Genomic DNA, 23,646 nt, shown 5'->3' on the forward strand with positions numbered 1-23,646 from the left:
CCAGCCCGATAGCCGGAGGCAGCAGGCGAGGGAGGTCCAGACATCGGGTCCATCCGCCATACAACCGGTAATCCCGGTTGAAGCGTTCCCCCTGGCCGTGGTGTGCAGACGAGCTGCCAGGCACGAAACCCCTTGGTCCCACAATTGACCAATTTCCGTTTCCCACCCCCACAATCCCAGTTGGCTCCCAGCGTGGGTGTGTGGTGGTACGGATACAGCCCGGACCTTTCACCGGTTTGATGCAGGCGCAGCGGGTGGGGACTGGATTTGAGTGTAGTACTATATGGTTTTTTTTGTAAAGCCTTGCGTGCTTGCAGCAGAGGGGCATGATTGATAAATTGACGATGTTGCCAGGTGTTTGTATTCGGACTCGGTGGTATTGGAGAGATTAAACTTCTAGCCGGCCCGGCTCGCTCCCAATGGGGTGTTTTGCCTACTTTGCACACTTCCATTCTGCTTACCTCATCCCCCCCCGCACCCGTGACGATCGGGAGCTGCTTACACGCGGGAGTTCGGGGGACACGATCTTGGAATTTCCCTGTGGTTCTCGATTGCGATGTTCATCCGGAGTCTTGGGTCTGGAGGGATCTCAGTAAATCTGACACCAAGAAATTATTCCCTCGGTCATCGGGGGAAAGGGGAATAAAATGAAATGACGTTGGACCGGGATTCCCAACAAAAGGGCCCTTGGCCCAGTTAGCTCTCTGGCTCTGGAAAAAGTGCCAGGGATAACCGCGGGGGTGATCATTTCGGACAAATGGTTCTCATGAGCAATCTGGCCATTCCATTTGAACCGGGCGGCATCCAATCCGAGCGAAGCAAGAATACCAAGAAGCCGGGGGGAGCGGCCCAAAGTGCATAGTTCCTTAGTTCCTCCGGGGCAACGGAAGTGCTCAGTCCCCCGCATGACCGAGCTAAGTGGCATGCACAGAGTAGTCGAGGATCACATTGGATAGATAATACCAGATGAATTAGGATATAGCTCTACACAATGGCTATAGCTGTAGAATATATACATATATTGATTATCTATTAATCTATTCAGCAACTATATAATACATCTGATAGTAATTAACTATCGTTACTGTAGTATACTCGTATACTACGTGCCGCTCGCAGTGACAGCCCCGCCGCATCCAGCCTTGACCCGAATCGGTGACAGCCAATTACTCCACCTCCCCAACCCAGCACTCTCCTAATATTTAATATTCATATTTCTCCCTCCACGCTGTACCTCGTTTTTCTTTTTCCCTCTCTCGCTTCGTCTCTCGAATTCTCTCTCCACCCCTCCCCCCTCTCCCCCATCCCGTGAGTGATTCCAACATTCCCACCTCCACTTCAAGCTCCCTCTTCCCACTACCCGCCACTGGCACTAACTTTTAACCCCCTCCTCTTCAGCAGACCTCTCTCCTAACACATTGAATTTACCTTCCATTGTGCTTCGGAGCTCACAAATATGTTCGGACGACCGTAAGCCCTCCGTGGTAAGTACCTAGTCGCACTGGCACCGCCGCGCCCGCCATTCTTTTCATCCCACCTTCCCCGCCGATCATTGCTAACCTATCCTCCTCAGGTGCTGGAAGCCCACGAGGTCGACACTTATCACGTTCCCAAAGCTTTCCACGACAAGCACCCCACCGGCACCCACATCAAGGATATCAATGAGTACCAAAAGCTTTATGACGAATCCATCCGCAGTCCGGACACTTTCTGGGCCCGCATGGCCCGTGAGCTGCTCACCTTCGACAAAGACTTCCAGACCACCCACCACGGCTCCCTTGCCAATGGTGATAATGCCTGGTTCGTGGAGGGCCAGTTGAACGCTTCCTTCAACTGTGTTGACCGTCACGCCCTGAAGAACCCCGACAAGGTCGCCATCATCTACGAAGCCGACGAACCCAATGAGGGCCGCTCCATCACATACGGCGAGCTCCTCCGAGAAGTCTCCCGCGTCGCCTGGACACTGAAGCAGCGTGGTGTCAAGAAGGGTGACACCGTCGGTATCTACCTTCCCATGATTCCCGAGGCCGTCATCGCCTTCCTGGCTTGCTCCCGTATCGGTGCCGTCCACTCCGTCGTCTTCGCCGGTTTCTCCTCAGACTCTCTCCGCGATCGCGTGCTCGACGCGAACTCCAAGGTCGTCATCACCACCGACGAGGGCAAGCGTGGTGGCAAGGTCATTGGCACTAAGCGCATTGTTGATGCCGCTCTCGAGCAATGCCCCGATGTCACCACTTGCCTGGTTTACAAGCGCACTGGTGCCGAGGTTCCCTGGACCGAGGGGCGTGATATCTGGTGGCACGAGGAGGTCGAGAAGTACCCCAACTACCTTGCCCCCGAGCCTGTCAACTCCGAAGACCCCCTTTTCCTTCTCTACACCTCCGGCTCGACTGGCAAGCCCAAGGGCGTTATGCACACCACTGCCGGCTACCTGCTGGGTGCCGCCATGACAGGCAAATATGTCTTTGATATCCACGATGATGACCGTTACTTCTGTGGCGGTGATGTCGGCTGGATTACTGGTCACACCTACGTGGTTTACGCCCCTCTGTTGTTGGGATGTGCCACCGTCGTTTTCGAGAGTACCCCCGCTTACCCCAACTTCTCCCGCTACTGGGATGTCATCGACAAGCACGACGTTACTCAGTTCTATGTTGCCCCCACCGCCCTGCGTCTGCTGAAGCGTGCCGGTAACGAGCACATCCACCACAAGATGAAGTCCCTGCGTGTGCTCGGCTCCGTCGGTGAACCCATTGCTGCTGAGGTCTGGAAGTGGTACTTCGAGGCTGTTGGCAAGGAGGAAGCTCACATTTGCGATGTTCGTATCTCTTTTCACTAATATTCGCGGTTCATCAGCTAATATACTTTGCAGACTTACTGGCAAACCGAGACTGGTTCCAACGTGATCACACCCCTGGGCGGTATCACCCCCACTAAGCCTGGTAGCGCCTCGCTTCCTTTCTTTGGAATCGAGCCCGCCATCATTGACCCTGTCTCCGGAGAGGAGATCTCCGGTAACGATGTTGAGGGTGTCCTTGCTTTCAAGCAGCCATGGCCTAGCATGGCCCGCACAGTCTGGGGTGCTCACAAGCGCTACATGGATACCTACCTGAATGTTTACAAGGGCTACTACGTAAGTGTTGAAATCGTTTCCATCCCCGATATAGTATTGACTCTTGTTTTCTAGTTCACCGGAGATGGCGCTGGTCGCGATCAGGACGGTTACTACTGGATCCGTGGCCGTGTTGATGATGTTGTTAACGTTTCCGGCCACCGCTTGTCCACTGCGGAGATTGAGGCTGCTCTCCTCGAGCACCGTAAGTTCACCATGAGGATAAAACCGGTCTTTCGATCAATTGCTGACTCTGTATATAGCTATGGTTGCCGAGGCCGCTGTCGTTGGTATCGCCGATGAACTGACCGGCCAGGCCGTTAACGCCTTCGTTGCCCTGAAGGAAGGCAATGAGACCAATGATGAGGTTCGCAAGGACCTTGTGATGCAGGTTCGCAAATCCATTGGACCTTTCGCCGCCCCCAAGGCCGTCTTCGTTGTTGAGGATCTCCCCAAGACCCGCAGTGGAAAGATCATGCGCCGCATTCTGCGTAAGATCCTGAGCGGTGAGGAGGACAGCCTGGGTGACACTTCGACGGTAAGATCTTCATCTCGATTAAATAATGTCGTGAATTGATCGCTAACTCGTTCTTGCAGCTGTCCGACCCCAGTGTAGTTGATAAGATCATTGCGACGGTCCACGCATCCCGTCGCAAGTGATCGGAAAATGAACGAAACAAACAAAATACTGGGTCTATGATTTCACGATAATGATTCAAAAGAGAATGAGTCTTTTTTGAACTTCTTTCTGGTTCCATTGCCATTGAGCATTATGCAGTAAGCCGCGTTGGGAGGGCCGATGACCCCGGCCCTCAGGCGCCCGAAATTGATAATTTCTTCTTTTATGAGTGTTGCCTATTTGATGTTTGAGATTCCCTGGTCTGTTAATCTAGCAGCGGTGTGAATATGATTTTCTTCTTTTCGGATTTCAATGATGTTAATTTATGAAAATTTCTTTGTTGTGTAGAGACACGGGACGTAGAGACATGGAGACATGGAGACGTTTGAGGGGCATAGTTCCCGTGTAGCTGTTTTCGGGTAGAGCTCACGAGAGCTTCCAATATTTATTATTGCCATTAGCCACCCAGCACGAGGGTTAGCAGCAGGAACACGGTATTTTCCCGAAACTAACCTACATTCACAGCTCCTGCAGCTGCATGCACCATTCCAACTTGAACAAAGCCTTCAACAACAAAGCGATTGAACTCGGGCACTTCCCCATGTAAGGCACCAACCCACTCACGTGACGGAGTGCAGTCCCCCGGAGGCTGACCTAAGCAAGAGTGCCTGGCTGAACTGGCACACCCGACTTTTCTGTCGCGTCGCTCCCTTCATCCTCCACGCGCTCATCTTTCTTCTCACTTTCACCTTGCTTCATCCATATCCGGAGTGCCGTATGAACCACTAATTCCTGAGCTTCAACCGACACTATGTCTTTCGGCTTTGGAGGTGGAGGATTCGGCCAGTCCAACAACCAAAGCAGTGGCTTTGGCACCGGATCTGGATTCGGTTCCAGCAATACTGCCGGAGGTAGGTCTTCTCTCTCTCTCTGTTCTGTGATTTCTATCCTTGCTTGGCGCTTTATTTTCTCAATCCCTTTGTGCTTTTCTGCTCTCCCCTCCGTGGCTCTTTCTCGACTGCTTCGCTCTGTCGGCAACAACCCGGTGCTCCCTGACTTCGACCCGCGATGGACCATGACACGCGCAAGGCCGCCAACCTCTCGCCTTGATAAACCTCAGTCGTGCCAAACGAAAACTCCCGCGGACTCTCTCGATGCTCAGCGACGCCGCGACAACGGAAATGGTCTTGTTGAAGGGGCCTGCTTGAAAAATCAGTCTCTGACCGCGATCCCTGCCCCGTCATCTAGGCTTCGGCTCCGGCTCCGGATCAACAACCTCCGCGTTTGGCGGTGGTAACACTGGCACTGCAGCTTCTGGTGGTGGTTTGTTCGGCAACACCTCCAGCGGCTTCGGCACCGGCGGAGGTACGTGCTCGGATATGGAGGAGTCTTGCGGGTTTTCTCGCTCAATGTCCTTTCGGTGTATATCTCGTCATATCGACAAATCTCGGATTCTCGACAGCCTACCCCAATCCTAAACACCTGCGAGGAATTCTTTGCGCACTGGTCCAGGATATGACTCGATGCCTTGGCTGGCTACTTCCCCGGAACTTGAGCGATTCGATCCCAGGACAAATTCATCTTATTGAGCTATAATTGCGCCTTTTAGATATTTCATTTATGGGGACTTTCTTTGACAATTGACTAACATGTACTTCTCCCGTCACGCAGGATTCGGCTCCAACAACAACACACAAACTCAATCTGGCTCCCTTTTTGGTGGCCAACAAAACCGTACCGGTGGCTTCGGAACCACCAATACCCCCAGCACTGGCGGAAGTCTTTTCGGAAGTACTGCGAACACTGGAAATGCCGGCGGATTCGGTTCCAGCACTGGCGGTGGATTTGGATCGGGAACTACAGGCGGGTTTGGCGCCAATGCCAATAGCAACACGAGCGGTGGTCTTTTCGGTGCAAACAAACCCGCCGGTGGTTTCGGTACACCCGCAGCCACTGGTGGAGGCTTCGGCTCCAACACCACGGGCGGCGCTTTTGGCAGCTCGACAAACACCGGCTTTGGATCTGGCGCGACTCCGCTAGCGGGCGGCGCAGTGGCTCCCTGCGAAGGCACTGGTTCTACCCCATTTAATCCGTTCACGGAGAAGGACACGAGCTCCAACACCATGAACCACTACCAGAGTGTCAGCTTCATGCCTCCATACAAGAACTATTCCTTCGAGGAACTACGATTGGCCGATTATGAGCGGGGCCGTCGCTTCGGAAATGGAAGCAACCAAGCAGGTGCATTCGGCTCCTCCAGCTTCGGAGGCAACACGGCCGGAACTGGCTTCGGTTCCCAGCAGAACACTACTGGCGGCTTTGGCGCCAACACCAGCACTCCTTTTGGCGCCGCTAACACAAGCGCACCATCTACCTTCGGATCTACCCAGACTGCCGGTGGATTTGGCTCCACAAGCAATTCCAACCCCCTCTTCGGGGCCAACAAGCCTGCCAACTCAATGTTCGGCGGCGGAGCGGCAACCACCCAATCCGGCTCTCTTTTCGGTGGGAACACGGCCACTGCTGGCACTGGCGGTGGATTTGGAAGCAGCGCAGGAACGGGGGGTGCCTTCGGTTCTAACACCAACACCGGTGGCGGCCTGTTCGGAGGAAATCAACCTGCCAAACCTGCCTTTGGTGCTACTCCTTCGACAGGTACAACTGGTGGCTTTGGCGCTGGTGGTGGATTCGGAGCCCAGCAAAACACCACCAATTCGAACCCCTTCGGTGGAAGTGCCACTACTGGATCCACTGGCTTTGGCCAACAACAACAGACCGGCGCTAGTGCCTTTGGCGGCGGCTTGGGAGCGAACCAGAACCAAACCCAGAATAAGTCCTTGTTCGGCGGCGGCACTGGTGGTGGCTTCGGCTCAAATACTCAGCAGCAGGGCACCGGCGGCTCCTTGTTCGGAGGCGCTCAAACTCAGCAGCCCGCAACTGGCGGAGGCCTTTTCGGCGGTGCTAACACCCAGCCTCAGCAGCAGGGCACCGGAGGGCTCTTCGGAGGGAATCAATCTCAGCCCGCGGCCGGTGGTGGCCTGTTCGGTGGCCAGAACCAACAGCAACAGAAGCCGGGTGGTCTCTTTGGCGGCGGCACTGGCTCTACAGGTGGTGGTGCATTTGGTGGCCTGGGTGCCTCTCAAACTCAGCAACCTGCTGGAGGCGGTTTGTTCGGTGGCCAGCAACAGCAAAAGCCTGGTGGCCTTTTCGGTGGCTCTACCGGCGCTACCGGGGGCGGCCTCTTCGGACAGAGCAACAACACCCAGCAGAATGCCGGATCCTCACTTTTTGGAAACCAGAGCCAGCAGCAACAGCCGGCCGGTAACAGCTTGTTCGGCGGATCCCAGCCTGCACCACAACAATCCCAGCCCGTTCCCGGAAGTCTGACTTCCTCCCTGCTTGGTGGTAACCCTTACGGCAGTCAGTCTATCTTTTCTGGCTTGCCTACTCCCGATGCTCCTTCCCCCGGTCCTCTAGCGACACCCCTCTCCTCCAGCATGAGGCAGAAGCAGCGAGCTCCCCTTCCTTACTCCATCACGCCCGGTGGAGCTAACCGCCTGTCCACTCCTCCGAAGCGCCAGGGATACGGTTTCTCCTACTCTCCTACGGCTCGCCCTCCAGCTCCAGCAGCACCCCCTCTGGCTTCAGTAACAGCCTTCTCGGTGGCGGTGGTGGAAGCAGTAGTCTTCGCGGCAGCATTGGAGGCAGCTTCGGCCGCAGCTTCAGCAAGAGCTACTCCACAAGTAACTTGCGCAAGACTTTCGACCCCGAGTCAGACAGTGTTCTGTCGCCCGGCGCCCTGCAGTCCAGCGGTGGACGTAGCAATGGTGGCAGCATGAAGCGTCTTACTATCGACCGCAGCTTGAGGACCGATCTCTTCGCTCGTCCCGCCAGCACATCACCTGCCCCTACCCTTACCAACGGCGATGATTCGACCCACCCCGATAAGCTCAAGAAGAAGGTCAGCTTCGACGCCAGCCCCTCGGCTGTTCAGGGCACTGAGATCGTCCGCGTCGAGTCCAAGAGCCCGGAGCCTACTCCCCAAGCCACTCCCCAAGAACTGGGCTTCCTGCGCTCCCAACGCCGCAGCGGTAGCCTCAATGGAATTGACGGAAACGGCAGCGAGCGTCCTGAGATGGAATCAATCAGCCGTGACCTCGCTGTGGTTCCTGAGAACGGCGAGCCTATTTCTGCTAATACCTCTTCCGTGAAGCGTCCCACCTTCGTTCCTGGCTCTGACCCTAAGCCTGGCGAGTATTGGATGAAGCCTAGCCGCGCCGAATTGAACAAAATGAGTCGCGATCAGCTCAAGCAAGTCGTGAACTTCACTGTCGGCCGTCAGCACTGCGGTTCGGTCACTTTCAATGGCGCCGTTGACCTGACTACAGTCGACATGGAGAACATCTACAGCAAAATCGTCGAGATTGGTGTGCGAAAAATCACTGTTTACCCCGATGAGACTATCAAGCCTCCGATGGGTAAGGGTCTGAACGTCGTCTCTACCCTTCGCATTGAGAACTCCTGGCCTCGTGGTCGTGATCGAAAGTCCCCGCTTCCCATTACCAGCGGACCCCTGTTTGATAAGCACATTGACCGTCTTCAGAAGGTGCACGATACCGAGTTTGTCGACTACGATACCCAGACTGGTACTTGGGTCTTCAAGGTTCCTCACTTTACTACATATGGTCTGGACTACGATGAAGATGAAGAAGGTGAGAGTCTCGACCAGAGTACCCTTGGAGCGGGTCCTGATGACAACCGTACTCCTAAGGCTCAGCCGGACCACCCAGTCAGCTTTGAGCAATCCGCAACCTTCTCAATCGACGAGTCTTTCGTTGGCTCTATGGCTGGAATCGACGATGATACCTTCGACTTCAAGAAGCGCAAGCTCGTTCCCGGGTCCTTTGGTAGCCAAGCTATGGAGATGGAAGATGAGGAGATGGGTTCTGAGGGCGAGACTGAGTCTTTTTTAGAGGAAGGCTCCACGGGTTCAACTACTGAGCATGAAGATGATGTCACCGAGAGCCAGCGCTCTGGCGACTCCGTAGTTGGATCTGATGAAGACCAGGAGATGGACATGGCGGGTTCCTTTCCACACCTTCATCATACCGTGGAGCGGGAAGACTCCCAGAGCACCGACGGTGAACTGGACACCACCCACCCAATCAAGCACTTTGGCACACCTCCCAAGCCTCGCCTCGACCTTAGTGGGGACTGGGCGGAGCAGCTTCAGCGCACCATCAGCCCTCGCAAACAAAACCGCGATGCCTTACGTGAAATCCAGGCCAATGCCTTTGCCGACCGAGCTCTCTTGAACGACGGCTCCCCAGAAGCGAAATCGAACGGATCTCCCAAGAAAGGGTTTACGAACAGTATCGACTTGATGAACTCGCTCTTCCAGCAACCGCGGAAACAGAGCGCCCCTTCGCCGCTGAAACCTTCAAAGGTGCAGCCTAAAGGCTTCGAGGTTCGCACTCCCTTCTCTGTTTGTACTTGATTTTGTCTTTTACCCATTCCACATTGTTCATTGTTTTACCCACACTTCAGCATATCCCCAGTTTATCCTTTGATCATGTAACTAGCCTTCTATTCACTTGCACATCCCACCCAGATAGTTAACTAAATTGAGAATACTCTGAGCTAAACCCTTTCCCTCTTTCCAGTGGCCCTACAACAAACAACCCAAAACCTTCGCCGGCGATGAGGCCCAAATGAGCCAAAAGGACGTCGCTTTCCACGATTCGTTCAAGCCTCGCTGGGGTCTCATGGACTCTCTTGTTTGCGCCAAGGACGACATGGCCGAACCGATTTCTGGTGTCAACAACCGCTGGCAGGAGCGTTTGTCTGTCTTCAGCGAGGGCAGAGATATTGCGGTTTTCAAGTACCACCAGACGGGCGAGGTATGTAGATTCGATTTGTCTGTATTCATCAATGGCATCACTGACCTTCTCTTAGCCGCAAGAGATGCTCAATGTGCAAAAGCAACAATCCACTGTCGAGCGCATTGACGGAACTCCATTCATTCGTCTTCCCAATGTTGATATGCGCCAGTTTGCCTTTGCGCATTCCAAAGAAGAGGAAAGACTGGTATGGCAGTTAGCCAACATTCTATTCAACGACGACATCGAAGATGACATTTCTGCGGGTGTGCCAACTCAGCTGCGATCCCAATTCGTGCATCGCATCAAGAAGGACCGTTTGACTCGTCTGTGGGAGAGCATCATCCGTGAAAAGCACACGCAAACCCTGGAGTTGATTCGTTCGGCTGAGGAGCGTGCTGTCCACCTCCTCTGTGCTCACCGGATTGAGGAGGCTTGCAAGACTCTTATCGATAGCAATAACCTTCACCTTGCTACCCTTGTCGCTCAGATCGGCCGTGACGCTACCTCCCGGGCGGAATTGACAGACCAGATCGAGGTCTGGCGTCAGAACAACGTGCTCTCTGAGATGAGCGAGCCTCTACGTGCCCTTTACGAGCTTGTTTCGGGCAATGGTCTTGGCAGTGAAGGCAAGACCGGCGGTGCTCTGGAAGATCGGGCTTCCACCTTCCTCCTCACTGAGCGCTTTGACCTGGATTGGTTCCAAGCCTTCGGCCTCCGCCTTTGGTATGGTACTACCGAGGATGAGCCGATCGAGGCTGCCGTGTCTCAATTCTTGAATGACCTGACTCTGGGACTCGAGCCTGCTTTCCCTCACCCTTCGCACGAAGACAGCTCTCGCGCAACTCTCCAGCCCGGCGCCGATACATTAGGTCGTGAATCGCCTCTTTGGGTGCTCCTCAAGACGTACGCAGCTGTTAATGGCGCTGCAAACGTTCCCCCTGTTAGCTTCCCCGCCGCAATTTTACCCGAGTCTCTGTCTGGTGACCGACTCAACAACCGCCTCTCCTTCCAGCTTCATCATGTTCTTGCTGCCGCAGTGGGCAAAACTGATGCCGTCAAGATCGACCAGCATCAAGTCGACCGCCTGGTCTGGGATTATGCTTCTGAGATCATTGCGAATGAACAACTTTCCCCTGCCCTTTTTGTCCTTCTGCACCTCTCCAAGGCCGAAGATCGCAAGCGGACTGTGCAAGACACCCTCGCTCGCTTCGGCGCTTCTCTCCCTGATCCTACCATCTCTGACGGCACCACTCCTGACCCAACCTGGCAACACCTCACAAACGAGCTCCAGCTTCCCGAGCCCTGGATCTGGGTCGCAAAGGCCTTGCATGCACGTGCCAGTGGTGATGCTATCCGCGAGGTTGATGCACTGATCCGTGGCAAGCACTGGAACGACGCCCACGCCACCTTCTGCCGCGTTGTCGGACCTACAGCGGTCATCTCCCGTGACTACGCGACCCTTGAACAACTAGTCACCGGTTTCGGCGATGGACCGGAGCGCAAGATGCGCGGCTGGTCTTCCGGTGGCGGCATTTACGAAGACTTCCTTCGTCTCGCAACCGCGACTCGGGGCCGCAGAGATCCAACCCGGTTAAGCCGACTGGTAAATGCCCTCGTGGCAATGGGCGATCGTGTCCGTAGCGGCTCAGGAATCGACGGCTTAGAAGAGCGCGTTGCATTCAAGGAGATGAGCCGCGCTGTAGCTGGCTGGATTACGCATGAAGATGTCCACGTTAGTAAACCCTCCCATACAATCTGGTGTGATAAACTTTCTAACCTCTTGCAGTCGGTCGAGGCCTCAAAAATCCTCGGGTTGCCCCTGACTGGTGACGCCCGTGTTCTTCAAACAGTTGAGATGAGCCGTCGGTATTACGGCGTTGTTATGGCTGGTGGTTTTTAGTTAGCGAGGCATTGATTCTGTTGCTACGAGCCCATCATTGCTCATATCATCTCTTTGCTCTTCGTTTGCTGAGTCCCTAATGTCCTCTTTTTTTCTTCTGTTTTTACCCCAATTCTCCTTTGTCCTGTGATCACGATATGAACTGTACTTTATTCGTCTACCCCAACAATCTACCCATCACTACGCCGTATTCCTACATGTAGAGTCGTTGCCATCCCGATGCGAATGTCGCATTAATGTAGTGACTGACACGCAATGTCTTCGCCCTTCCCTGTAACTATCCCACTGTATAGTAGAAAATCGTAACTCGTTGAGATAATCATCATACTCGGCCACAAGAACAGGGATCATCGACGTTCCTGTCCTTGGGCATTCCCGGGCATCCAGCCTCTATGAAGCTTGTTTCGGAAATTGTATCTACTGGGAAGCTTCCCCGGGTTTAACACCCCGGCAGTGATTCCCGTTCAATTGGAAGGTTCGGTTTAAATTTGAGAAGCCCGGTTTCTGTATTTTCGAATATTACCGAGAAATATATCATGCACAGAGAAGAACGAATTTCCCAGAAACCGAATGAGTGTTGTCCTTTGCGCAGTCGAGATCCATATTTGTCTTTCTTGAAAAAATCAGGAAAATATTTGAGGCAATTCAAGTTTGAAGATACCGGGTCTGCATAAGACAAACATGTAGATCTTACACAACGAGTCTCGCAAGGACCCAGATCATCGAGAAAATAAGATCCAACGGTGTGAATTCAGGGCGCGCCCCCAGGGGGATAGTCGCCGGGGATCTCATTCATTGGTTGCCCTGTAAGAGGGACTGTTTTTGGTGCAAACCTTGAATGAAAACCTTCGCGGGGTACTCAGAGTTATGGAATACGGAATGACTAGCCCTTGGTATAAATGCATTTTCGTGCCTCAATTTTGTGGTCAAGTCTTCAAATTTGGCATGGATTGGACCCCTGACAACCCTCGACCCACGACCCCCTGGAAACCTTGAACCATCACGGGTGATCGCCGCGGACCCAAAGTACGAACACCATGAGATTAAGTCTAGAATCTCTATTGGTATTATTGTTTATTTCGAAGGCAGAGGAGAAGAATAGGCACAGACAGGTATTGGTGGTTTGCTTGACTGCCAAATTGTCAATAGTCATGGGACGGTCTACGTCCAATCGGGTATGTCCAGGCAGGATAGCATCCGGATTGTAAAGCAATCGAACTAGTCAGAATCAGTTTGGTTTTAGAGTCCAAAACTCTAGGTGACTTCACAGGATGAGCCTCGGTCTTTTACCTAACCTAGTCTCATAGATGGGCGGTTTTGAGGGGTTTCAGCAGAAAGTCGCCGATCTGAAGAACGATCTATATTTTGCGACGATCTCATCATCATAAAAAAAAGTTATTTAAGGGTCCATGCTTGCTCTCCTTCTCAACTCGAAGCCAAACAAATACTTCCCATCAACAAAAGCAACTCTCCTCTTTTATCATTTGCCTAAGCAAATAAATCCACCACTAAACAAAATGGTTGCCACAAAGTACCTTTTTGCCGGCCTTGCCTCCATCGGCCTTGCTATTGCCGGCGGTGCCGCGGATATCGAGTCCAGCATTGGAAAGATTCAGGACTCTTGTGTATCTCTCAGCAAGACCCTGAAGGGCTTCACCAGTGATGGCAACGTGATGGGCACCGCCCTGAAGCTCCAAGGAGAAGCCAAGGACCTTCTCGATATCATCAATGACGGCAAAGACACAGCCAGCAACACCGACAATCTGAGCTCCGCCGACTCCGATAAGCTCGAGGATTCGGTCAACTCGCTTTCCAAGTCCGTCTACACCCTCCTTGATGGCTTCGTCGACAAAAAGCCTATTTTCCAGAAGCCAGTTCTCGGCGGCTCGGCCGATGGCCTCGTCGAGAAAGATCTTAAAGATCTGAAGGGTGCGACTGGTGGCCTCGGCAAGGCTATTGAGAGCATTGTTACTGGTCAGCTCAAGAAGGATGCCCCTAAAATCCTGAGTGGCCTTGACAAGCACTTCGATGAAGCTATTAAGGCTTTCTCGGATTAAGTTCATGTTATGGCCGGGCCATGATTCACCTAGGTATTCTGGAAATTATGAATGGACGGGATCAATACTAGTAGTACGGTTCAAGTTAAATTGGTTTGGCGGTTATGATATGGCCGATATGATTCCTCTTGTTATTTGGATATGCCAGGACGATATGTATCTCGATGAAGTGAAAGAATAATATTTCTTTATGCTCCATGTTATTACTACGTCTGTGCCCCTTTAAAACATCAAAATACACATATTTTTGCAGCGTAAAGGATCATATCATTCGGTATCACTCTACGAGCATACAGCGTTTGTTGTTATGTGATCACAAACTAATATCTGCTGTTGTTTACTAATTTTGTCGCAATTTTCATAGGTATCCGTGGATTTTGCGGCTTGAATATAAATCATATTGCTAGTTGTCTGTTCTCATCATCGGCTTTAAACTCCAAATACCTTCAACTCAATCAATCTCGCTTGCAGTCCCTTCTTGGGTGTGAAATATAGCCTAATACTTTCTGAGCTGACAGCATCCCAAGAAGCCTTTATGACACCGTTCGCAACAACCTTGTCGAATTTGCCATTGGAAACATTTGCCCATTTCCCAGATTGGCTAGTCTGGACGCGATAATCACTCGGGGCGTCAAATTTCTGAGTGTCGTTCGCAAAGAACGCAATCTCCGCACTCTGCATCTTGGTTGAACTCTCAAAGTCAATCTGAAACCAAACTTCGCTTCCGTTGCCTATCGGGGTATTTCCACCCATTCGCGATATCGGTCTCGGGGAAGAAATAGACGCGCCCGTCGATAGCAGCGTGAATGCCAGCTGTGTCGGTGACATTCGTCACGGAAACCGTGCCTCTTGGATAATTTGTGCCCGCACCTTGCTGGACAGACACGGCAATCGGACGGTCGACTGACGGCGGGCTTTTGCGGGAAACATTGACCGTCAGACGGGATAGACTGTTCGAACTTGCTGCTTTTTTACCGTCGACTTCGACGATCAGTCCCTTTTTGCCGTACCTGTCTCCCGTGGCGTCCCATTGTACGGCGACTTCGTGTCCGTGATAAAGGATTCGCTCTGCTCGGAAATATGAGATCGAGCTCCCGTCTGCGGCTGGATTGATCTCGAGGGTGTTGTCTGCACGAGGGCGAATACCCACGAATCCAGATAGAATCAGGTCAATAAAGCCGGAGTGAAAGTAGTGCGGAGAACGAGCGAGCCCGACAATTGGGAGGCCAGTAGCTGCATCATAGTCCTCTTCGAGATCCAGAATACCTCCTCGGTTCTGGTTGTAGTGTAGTTGCGCGTACTGCTTGAGAATATTGGTGTAGTCGACTTTACTTATAACATTTGCTGCCGTAGCTTTGGGGTAGTGGTCAAGCAAGTTGGCAAGAGCTGCGAGGACCTGGGTAGTCTGGTATGGCCAGGCAGGACCATTCCACTGGCATTCGCGTTTGTCACCTTCGTAGCGATATTGTCGCATGAAGTACTCATAGCTGGGCTCATTGGTACGAAGGCCATGTGGCCCGGCAAACTTAGAAGAGTCGATGAGGTGCTTCCATGCTTGGGCGAAATCATGAGTGTCGTCCGGGAGGTCGTGGGTCCAGGGCACGAAACCAACTAATTCCCTGCCTCGGATAAAGTCCCAGTACTTGACATCATCGTTGTCCACTTTGTATCGATCGATAAAATGTTCGAATGTACTGTTCCAGAGGAAGTTCTGGACAGTATCCTTGATGGTAGCTGCCTTCTTCTTATACTGTTGCGCAAGGTCTTTGTCCCCAGCGAGAGAAGCGATATTGGAGATAGCCAACGCATTCGCATACTGGTAGCTGTTGATGCTCGGACGGAATGCATTACCGCCTGTGAATCCATCGGAGCCCCCAGAGGCATCAATGCTGGCAATAGTATACTCTGTCGCATCTGTCAAGGGCTGAATCCAGTATAGGCTCTTCGATACATCATAGCCACCCGTTGACATGCTTGTGGTATTCCAGCCCGTATAGACACTTTGCATGGAATCAAGAAGCCCAGTAATGGTATCAGAAACGCCATCAACAAGATAACCTTGCCACGCTCCATCGGCCATGCTTTCGGAGAATTGATAAGGGTTCTTATTCGGTCCGAAGATGAAGTTTCTGTAATCATCCTTGAAGCGACGGTCTCGGCACCAGCGTCCTTCACGAAGGTGCATATTCGTCGCATCTATAAGCAATGCGGATGGTTGCGTCTGCCAGCTCACGTCTTCGAGGAATTCAGTTGAGATGTAGCCATCAGCGCCAAGGTCGCGCTGGTGGGCTCGGAAGATTTTCCATCGGTAATAGTACACATCCTGGATATCAGAGGCACTGGATTCAAAGACTGGGATGCGATCAGAATACCAAGGTGCATCGTTGCCAAAATACTCCTGAAGTATTTCAGCCGTATTTAAACCAAGCGCTGGCGCTGCAAGGCAAGCAAATGTAAACAATTTGTCAAAATGCATTTTTGGCTATCAGGAGATGTAAAGCCAAGTGAGGTGATAAATTTCCGGCCACAAAAGCCAGTAATCTTTTTGACAAAGATACATCTTGACTACTTTCTGCTCATTTATAGTTGTGGCCCGGAGAAATATGCGGTGATCGACTAATTGCCCCTGACGAGTCGGTTAATTCTCCTGCGGGGTGTACATTAGTATTCTTCAAGCCACGGAGCTCCACCGATGCCGAACCCACCATTTCCGCTGCAGGACATTTCGGTTGGATAATGCGGGAGGCTTTTTGACGACAATTTCAGTCATTGAGACAAAACAGGAAAATTCACACTGTGTCGCATCGGAGAGAGTTTAAGCGGGGCAAAGCTCTACATAATGACCAAGACACCAACCGGGTCAGAGACTACTGACAAAGTAGGAATCACTGGGGCTTAAACTGTACGGTTCGTATCGACTACATATCGCATATTATTAGTAGTACCTGCCAGTGCGAAGTGAGCGTATTATAAGAGATTGGTTATATTAGAGGCATAAAACCCGTGGAACAATTTCGGTAGCAAGCTTTGGAATGTACAACAATAAAGATCGACGACTTAATACCCAGCACAGCAGATTAGGTGGTAAATAGCGTCAGGTGGTAGTTTCGCTGATTTCTCCGAGGTTCCAAGGTTAAAAAACAAACATTCACATACCTTGTAAGGACATCCAAATAGAATATGTATTGTATTCCAAAGTTTGCCCTTGGAGTTGCCTTTATGGATGTTGGGTACTACATATAGTAATGTAAAGTCAAGCCTGCTTTACCGATCAACGACCCACCTGATCCATCCGATATGGAGATGTCCCTGATAAGTTCTCATCATCTCTCACTTGATTAAAACCATCCCTTTTGTTGTGTGCAAACTAGAAAACGTGCTTAGGGGGAATGTGTATTTCGTGCCGTTCAAGTTGCCGGCCAGTATGGTTGTATCATGTATGGGATTGTCATTTCGTAGCTGTTTCCCCAAAATTACATTCTGCCGCTGAGGCTCAGGGAAATTTTTCGAATCCCTTGAGTTTTTCGATTTTTTGCCATACTTAAGAGCGGCCCTCACCGCCTGTGGTATTACAGGGTAATATTACTCGTTTGATACACGTTTCATTTCCACTCAAGTCACATTGCATTCAAGCCTGAAGACCAGAAAGCATATCGAGGTTTGCGGTATAGAGTGGATTCAATTTTTGGATTCAAGTACTATGTAGCTATCCAAGGATCGATTAGACCTTCCAATGCGCAAGATTAGGCGTTGTTTATAAGCACATCCAAAGTCGAAGTATGTAACTAGTCCTACCTAAGTAGTCATGTGATGACTCACCAAAAGGCGGTTGATATACCGCCTTCACCATGTGACATGGTGGGGAAATTTTCTGCTGGTTTATTCGGCCCGGGCGGTGTATTGTTGGGGAGGGGAGGCGGCGGTACCACAAAACTTTTTTTGGATCTTCTTCGTGCAACTATTACGAACCCCCACCATTCGCAATACGCCCGAGATTAAAATATGGCTCTTAACATTGAGGCCGAGTCGCCTCACAACACATTCGACGTACGTATCGTTCCTGAGGTGGAATGGCGACTGGACCGCAGCTTGCGATCACCCGACCCCGCGTGCAGGCGCAATTGACTCATGTATGCAAAATGAACGAATTGGCTGACAGTTGTCGACTCTCTAGACTATCCTGGTTCTCGACTTTGGAGTATGTATCTGGCGGACCCCTGGCTATATACCGCCGACTCTAGCAAATGCTGACTCTTCAAGTCTCAAACGAGCCATCTGATCCTCCGCCGTCTTCGTTCCCTCGGTGTCTTCGCTGAGCTGCTCCCCTGCACCACTAAGATCGCGGATCTGACTTGGAAGCCTAAGGGAATTGTGTTCTCTGGAGGTATGGAATGATTCCTTACATGGCTTTTGTCAAGGTCTAACCAATCTACCAGGTCCTGCTTCCGTCTACGACAATGGCTCGCCCCGTAAGGCTTTCATTCCTCCCTCGGATATCCTGTTTCCTATACTCATATATGTGAAGATGTCGACCCTGCTGTTTTTGACCTGAACGTCCCTATTCTGTGAGTACCTACAACCCAACTTGCTGAACTTGAACCTGGACTAACACGTGAGGCGTAGTGGTATTTGGTATGATTTTCTTCGACATCAACGTCAGGATAAGACTAATACTGTTTAGCTACGGTTGCCAGGAGATCGCATGGCGCATTGACTCGAAGAATGTTGCCCGTGGAGAGGCACGAGGTTTGTAATATTCAGCACATTATATGGTTATTTCTAACTCTTTTCTTAGAGTATGGTCACGCCGATGTGAACATCACCAAGGTTAACGACAACGTCGATCGTCTGTTCGCTGGCTTGGGCGATGCCATTCCTGTTTTCATGTCCCACTACGACAAGCTCGTCAGCTTGCCTACGGTCAGTGAGCTAAAGCCGTGTTTTTGGCATAGTCATTGACTTTTTTTTAGGACTTTGTGGTCATTGGTGCAACCACCAACTCGGAGTATGCTAGCATCGCTCACAAGGAGAAGCCTATCTTTGGTTTGTTTTTCCCTTTTTCCAGACGCAGGCTACTTTTGCGACAATATGCTAACATGAGAGAAACAATCAGGCGTTCAATTCCACCCCGAGCTCGAGCACGTTCGTTACCCCTACCCTGTGTCGTCCAAGAACTCCCTCTGATATTCCAATTTAGACTCCCCGCGGAACCGATATCCTCCGTAACTTCAGTGTTGATATCTGTGGCGCTCAGGCGAACTGGAAGATGGGCGACTTTGCTCAGCTCGAGATCGCTCGTATCCAACAGCTCGTTGGTGACCGTTCTCTCGTGATCGGCGCTGTTAGCGGTGGTGTGGACAGCACAGTCGCAGCGGCGTTGCTCAAGGCTGCCATTGGCTCAAGATTTAAGGCTGTCCTCGTCGACACAGGCTGCATGCGTCTTAATGAGTGCGAGCAGGTTAAGCAAACACTCGGAGAACACCTTGGCATTGACCTCACAGTTGTCGATGCTGGTGAGCTGTTCATGAGCCGTCTTGCAGGTGTTGCTGACCCGGAAAAGAAGCGAAAGATTATTGGATCTACTTTTATCGATCTGTTCGAGAAAGAGGCTATCAGAATCGAAAAGGAAGCAGAGAGCACCCCCAACTCTGGCAAGGTGGAATGGTTTTTGCAGGGTACTCTGTACCCTGACGTGATCGAGTCTTTGAGCTTCCGTGGGCCTTCCGCCACGATCAAGACTCACCACAATGTCGGCGGTCTGCCTGAGCGTATGATGAACGGCCAAGGCTTGCGCCTTATTGAGCCGCTCAGACTTTTGTTCAAGGATGAGGTCAGAGCGATTGGCCGTCAGCTCGGTATTCACGAGTCGCTGGTGAACCGACACCCCTTCCCCGGTCCTGGCATCGCTATCCGCATTCTCGGCGACGTCACACAGGAGCGTGTCGACATCGCCCGTAAGGCCGACCACATTTTCATCACTAAGATCAAGGAGGCAGGCCTTTACGACCAGGTATGTCTGGTTATAGCTAGCTAAGACGGATATAAGCTAACCCTGAGTAGATCTCTCAAGCGTTTGCGGGTCTTGATACCAACCGCAGTGTTGGTGTTTTCGGTGACCAGCGTGTTTGGGGCTACATCATCATTCTTCGCGCTGTTCAAACCAAGGATTTCATGAGCGCCGATATCTTTGACTTCAGCACTGAGTTCCTCAAGGTCAGTTAGAGTCATATTTTGGTTACAATACCATGCTTGCTAACTTGTTTGCCCATCTAGGACGTGTCGCGGACTATTTGCAACCAGGTTGAGGGCGTTGCCCGTGTCACCTATGATTTGTAAGTTTTCTCAAAGCCATCCCCTCGGAGCCTTCAACTGACACTCCCTCTTCAGAACCTCCAAGCCTCCTGGCACTATTGAGCTTGAATAGGCGATATAAGAGAAGGAATCCAAACTGAAGATGCATCACTAGCCGGCAGTGGCTAAGGAAAAAGATGGGAATTGACATTTATGGCGTTTAAGGACTCTACTACTAGAAAAGTACATAGAGTGAGATGAGTGATATAGAAATCATTACTACATTTTGATATGTATCCTGGCTCCTGACAAGGTCTACTTCCAGTAGTCATGAAGAGTAAAGACTATCCCTCAAGTTTATTTGATAATTTTCGTAAATGGGTCAGTGCAGCTTTGAATACCAAGCCGTGAGATAATATTGCGTGAAAATGCAATCAGCTGCTCCCCCTCTACTTTGGAATCTCCATACTCCTTGCCGGTCAATAATAGCTTGGTAGCCTGCTCGAACTGCTGACCCATCCGATGCGCAAGATCGTCAGTGAGCTGGTATTCCAACAGCCGACGATGGTTCAGCTTCGGACGATACTCCGACTTTCGAACTTGAGAATCGGGCGCCAGAATCCAATCCAATTTCAGTTAACACAATCCCCAGGCTATAGGCATCGTATTCACGCCGGTATCCGATCCGCGGATTCTCGGTCAACTCAGGGTGCTGGTATGCCGCTGCCTCGTCTTGGGCACGAAGCGGTATAGAGACTGCCCTAGGATCGTCTAATCGAGAATATCCGAATATCCGAATCCAGAGAGATATGGATACTGAAGCCAGTCCATGCTTTTTCCGGATTTGACAAACAGAATGTGTAAGCTGCGTAAATTTCGGTGAAGCCAACATGTGGTATGGAGTTGTAATAGACTGTTCGCTAGGATACGCGATAGTAGAAAGCGGTCATTCAAGCTTGGAAATACCGCATCATCACTATTTTGTGGATGGATCAGGTCATACAGGGACACAATTTCCGGCGGTTTGTCAGCCTCTAAGGCCGGAAGATTGTAGATCAATCCAAAACGTTGTTGAGACTCATCGTGGCAGTAGCCTATGCAGTCATGACTTGAAATCCTTCAGACTTTGGGCTCCGACTAAGAAGTATTGATAGTTCAGCTATTCGCTGTTCTAGAATGTTGAGCACTGCTCGACCGGGCGGAATTTCATCACCGTATTCTCTCCACTCCACGAGGACCATTTCCTCCTCGAAGCGAGCGATGCTCCTGAAATTTCAGACAGGATCCAATCGAGTTGATCGACAGGTATTTGAGTACCCAACCAACACCCGTCAATCGACGAAGAAGATTCCAAATCAATCATGTGCATGCGCTGATCAACAGTGCGAGATAATCCCTCGTATGATGCTCTCGAGGCGTCTCTAATGACAGTGAGCCTTTGCACATCGCCACTGGCTGAGTCTCGGATATCAAATATGCGGGAGAGATCCCCGCTGACTTTGACATGACTATCTTCAATGAAGTTAACGAGCACATCAGATACTTGGTTCTAACAAATACTTGGCCGAAATTCATTGATTCGATGCGACGCAGCTCAATTGATTTCGAACGCAGTGACTTCACCCATCTCTCGGATACTTCTATGCGCAGTTGGCTTTCTAAGACGCGTGTTAAGCTCGAGTCATTCTTGTGAAAGCCTCTGAGCAGACCATTTTTGGGTCGAATTATATGCCACCAGTCGTGGCCCGGGCTGGGTGATGACCTTTTTCTCAAGTTATATCTTGCCCACCTGGGCTATCCACTCGCTATCTTTCTGTAGCCTTTCAATTTTCTGCTTCTTTCCCTCTTTTTATCTATATCTTACCTTCTCTTGTATCTACTTATTTCATGGTGATTATCCGAATGATACAATAATCATCGCAGCAAATACACGAACCTACTCTGATCAAGATTAACCCCTGCGTAACCATGGTTGTGACCTTCCATTAAATAGTCATTTTCTGTGGTTGGTGAGATTTGATCAACTACGTCAACGATTTTAAGCTTGCACATGGGGAAAATACCACTAACCCACTCTTTTGAGCTGGGGTCAACGATCGGTTCTATCAATGGCCTTGAGAAACTAAAACTAGACCGACATCAACGGCACAGCGACGAAGGTTTTTCATTGGCAGCAAATAAAAACTGGCAGGGTCAGAACCAAAACCAAACCTATGGTAAACACCGTATCTGTTTATTCTGCTTCCAAAATCGTAAAGGATGTTAGGACAAGTTAAATACATAGTAATAGTACACAATGTAAGCATCAAGCAATTACATGCCAAAAATAATGCTAGAAAACATCAAAGTGAAAACAACAACCCCCATCTTGGAACTGAACTGGGTGGTCGAGACAGAGGATGCTCCATTGGGGCTAGAAGTCGAGCTCGAGGTGGATGTAGAGGTAGAAGTAGAAGTCGAGCTCGAAGTTTTGTTCGGAAGCGTACCGGTAGCAGTAGCAGTTGGGTAGGAGGTGGCGGAAGCAGTAGCATTTGTAGAACCAAAGCACCAAACATCTTCCCATTTCACGCCCGCGTCGTAGAGACAGTCGGTCAGCTTCTGGACCGATTGATCGACCGCAGGAGCGTAGAGAGCGCAGTCATTGTTGTAAGCCTGTACGCCTGCGGGCTTTGCACAGACTTCGATCATAGATTTGTATTTCGAGGAGTTTGGTACGCCACAGGCTGCGTCTTTGACGGGCAGTTCGTATTGCGCTGTTGAGCCGCATGTAGTGCTTGCCGCGGAGCCGGTAGTTGTGATCGACATGTTGTAGGGAGTCTTGACTTTTCGCTGTAGAAACTCAGCTTGAGGAGGAGATCAACTTTTTTCCAGAATTGCTAGGGGTATTATAAAGAAATAATAGGCGATGGCTCTTACGGAGTAGGGCTGAATATGTGAGTGCCCGTTACTAGTCCGAAACTGTGTGGGGCGGCGTAGGGGACCGACTATTCTAAATCGGCGTGCCTCGTAGATGTTCTGCTTGGCTCGGGTCTTGGGACTGAAACCCATCAAATTTATTTGTATCACAATGACTAATATCCTTTGGCACTTCGCGCCGAGTACTGTGATTTTACGATAATAAAATTTCGTGGCAATTTGCTCATCGTCTTTCATTTGATATTCTTATACTCGCTCGCTGTGTGCCTCTAATCAATTGAGAAAGATCTTAGAGCAGCCCAATTATCACAACCGGGGTGACATAATTATGCCTGAACTAAAACTAAGCAGTCCATTTTATAACGAAATAGTTGGAGGAAAATGTCGTCAAAGACCTTTAGCTGGGATCTGATTTACTAGGCTTGTCTAATTCTAGATATGTTAAGTTTTTTCGCATGGATTTCTGCCGGAAAATGTCGCGTGGAGCTAAGGGAATATTCCTAACCCAGCTTGTTGAGAAAATAAGTTAGAACCCGGCTCGCTACTCGTATGCATTTAGAAAAGGGGGACCGAGCGGGTGGTAGCATCCGCCGAGAGTCCTTGGCAGGCACCGACTATTTTTAACCGGCGGGCCCACTTCGCCCGGGAGACATCTATGAGGCTGGGTTCTCTTACTCAGTTATTGGGTATCGTGCCGCCAATCCCAGTAGACCCCCTGGTCAAGATGTATTTTCTCTCGGCGATCGTTTTGAGGAACTATTCTAGATGCGACGCAGTAGTCAGTGAAATTACACGACACCTCAATCATTTGTCTAGTAACTATTAGTAACTAATAAATAGTACGATTTATTATTTTTTGGGCAAAGTCG

The 23,646-nt window shown here is 50.7% G+C and overlaps 7 protein-coding genes across 7 annotated transcripts; 4 read left to right on the top strand and 3 right to left on the bottom strand.

Annotated features, from left to right (window-relative positions):
- Positions 1-991: 991 nt before the first annotated feature.
- N7509_010572 (acetate--CoA ligase) lies at positions 992-3,772 on the top strand (the record flags this gene model as incomplete). Its single annotated transcript, XM_056635209.1, has 6 exons — positions 992-1,003; positions 1,574-2,818; positions 2,873-3,133; positions 3,188-3,317; positions 3,376-3,650; positions 3,710-3,772. 6 exons carry the CDS (start codon positions 992-994, stop codon positions 3,770-3,772), a joined length of 1,986 nt encoding a protein of 661 aa, XP_056485829.1.
- A 770-nt stretch (positions 3,773-4,542) lies between these two features.
- Positions 4,543-11,513, top strand: N7509_010573 (uncharacterized protein; the record flags this gene model as incomplete). Its single annotated transcript, XM_056635210.1, has 7 exons — positions 4,543-4,642; positions 4,980-5,096; positions 5,403-7,290; positions 7,353-9,198; positions 9,395-9,631; positions 9,687-11,345; positions 11,400-11,513. 7 exons carry the CDS (start codon positions 4,543-4,545, stop codon positions 11,511-11,513), a joined length of 5,961 nt encoding a protein of 1,986 aa, XP_056485830.1.
- Positions 11,514-13,030: 1,517 nt separating this feature from the next.
- On the top strand, positions 13,031-13,570 carry N7509_010574 (cell wall mannoprotein 1 family protein; the record flags this gene model as incomplete). The annotated part of the gene is made up of 1 exon (XM_056635211.1): positions 13,031-13,570. The coding sequence occupies one exon, from the start codon at positions 13,031-13,033 to the stop codon at positions 13,568-13,570; it is 540 nt and encodes a 179-aa protein (XP_056485831.1).
- A 429-nt stretch (positions 13,571-13,999) lies between these two features.
- Positions 14,000-14,251, bottom strand: N7509_010575 (uncharacterized protein; the record flags this gene model as incomplete). Its single annotated transcript, XM_056635212.1, has 1 exon — positions 14,000-14,251. One exon carries the CDS (start codon positions 14,249-14,251, stop codon positions 14,000-14,002), a length of 252 nt encoding a protein of 83 aa, XP_056485832.1.
- Positions 14,252-14,270: 19 nt separating this feature from the next.
- Positions 14,271-16,046, bottom strand: N7509_010576 (Six-hairpin glycosidase-like protein; the record flags this gene model as incomplete). Its single annotated transcript, XM_056635213.1, has 1 exon — positions 14,271-16,046. One exon carries the CDS (start codon positions 16,044-16,046, stop codon positions 14,271-14,273), a length of 1,776 nt encoding a protein of 591 aa, XP_056485833.1.
- Positions 16,047-17,572: 1,526 nt separating this feature from the next.
- gua1 (GMP synthase (glutamine-hydrolyzing)) lies at positions 17,573-19,994 on the top strand (the record flags this gene model as incomplete). The annotated part of the gene is made up of 14 exons (XM_056635214.1): positions 17,573-17,617; positions 17,745-17,768; positions 17,831-17,954; positions 18,007-18,039; positions 18,096-18,135; positions 18,194-18,202; positions 18,252-18,316; positions 18,366-18,490; positions 18,541-18,613; positions 18,684-18,712; positions 18,768-19,580; positions 19,631-19,783; positions 19,844-19,902; positions 19,958-19,994. 14 exons carry the CDS (start codon positions 17,573-17,575, stop codon positions 19,992-19,994), a joined length of 1,629 nt encoding a protein of 542 aa, XP_056485834.1.
- A 2,180-nt stretch (positions 19,995-22,174) lies between these two features.
- Positions 22,175-22,666, bottom strand: N7509_010578 (uncharacterized protein; the record flags this gene model as incomplete). Its single annotated transcript, XM_056635215.1, has 1 exon — positions 22,175-22,666. One exon carries the CDS (start codon positions 22,664-22,666, stop codon positions 22,175-22,177), a length of 492 nt encoding a protein of 163 aa, XP_056485835.1.
- Positions 22,667-23,646: the final 980 nt, after the last annotated feature.

The sequence above is a fragment of the Penicillium cosmopolitanum genome (assembly GCF_028827165.1).
Source record: "Penicillium cosmopolitanum strain IBT 29677 chromosome Unknown utg000009l:1.0-9042332.0:1.0-9050551.0, whole genome shotgun sequence".
Lineage (NCBI taxonomy): Eukaryota > Fungi > Ascomycota > Eurotiomycetes > Eurotiales > Aspergillaceae > Penicillium > Penicillium cosmopolitanum.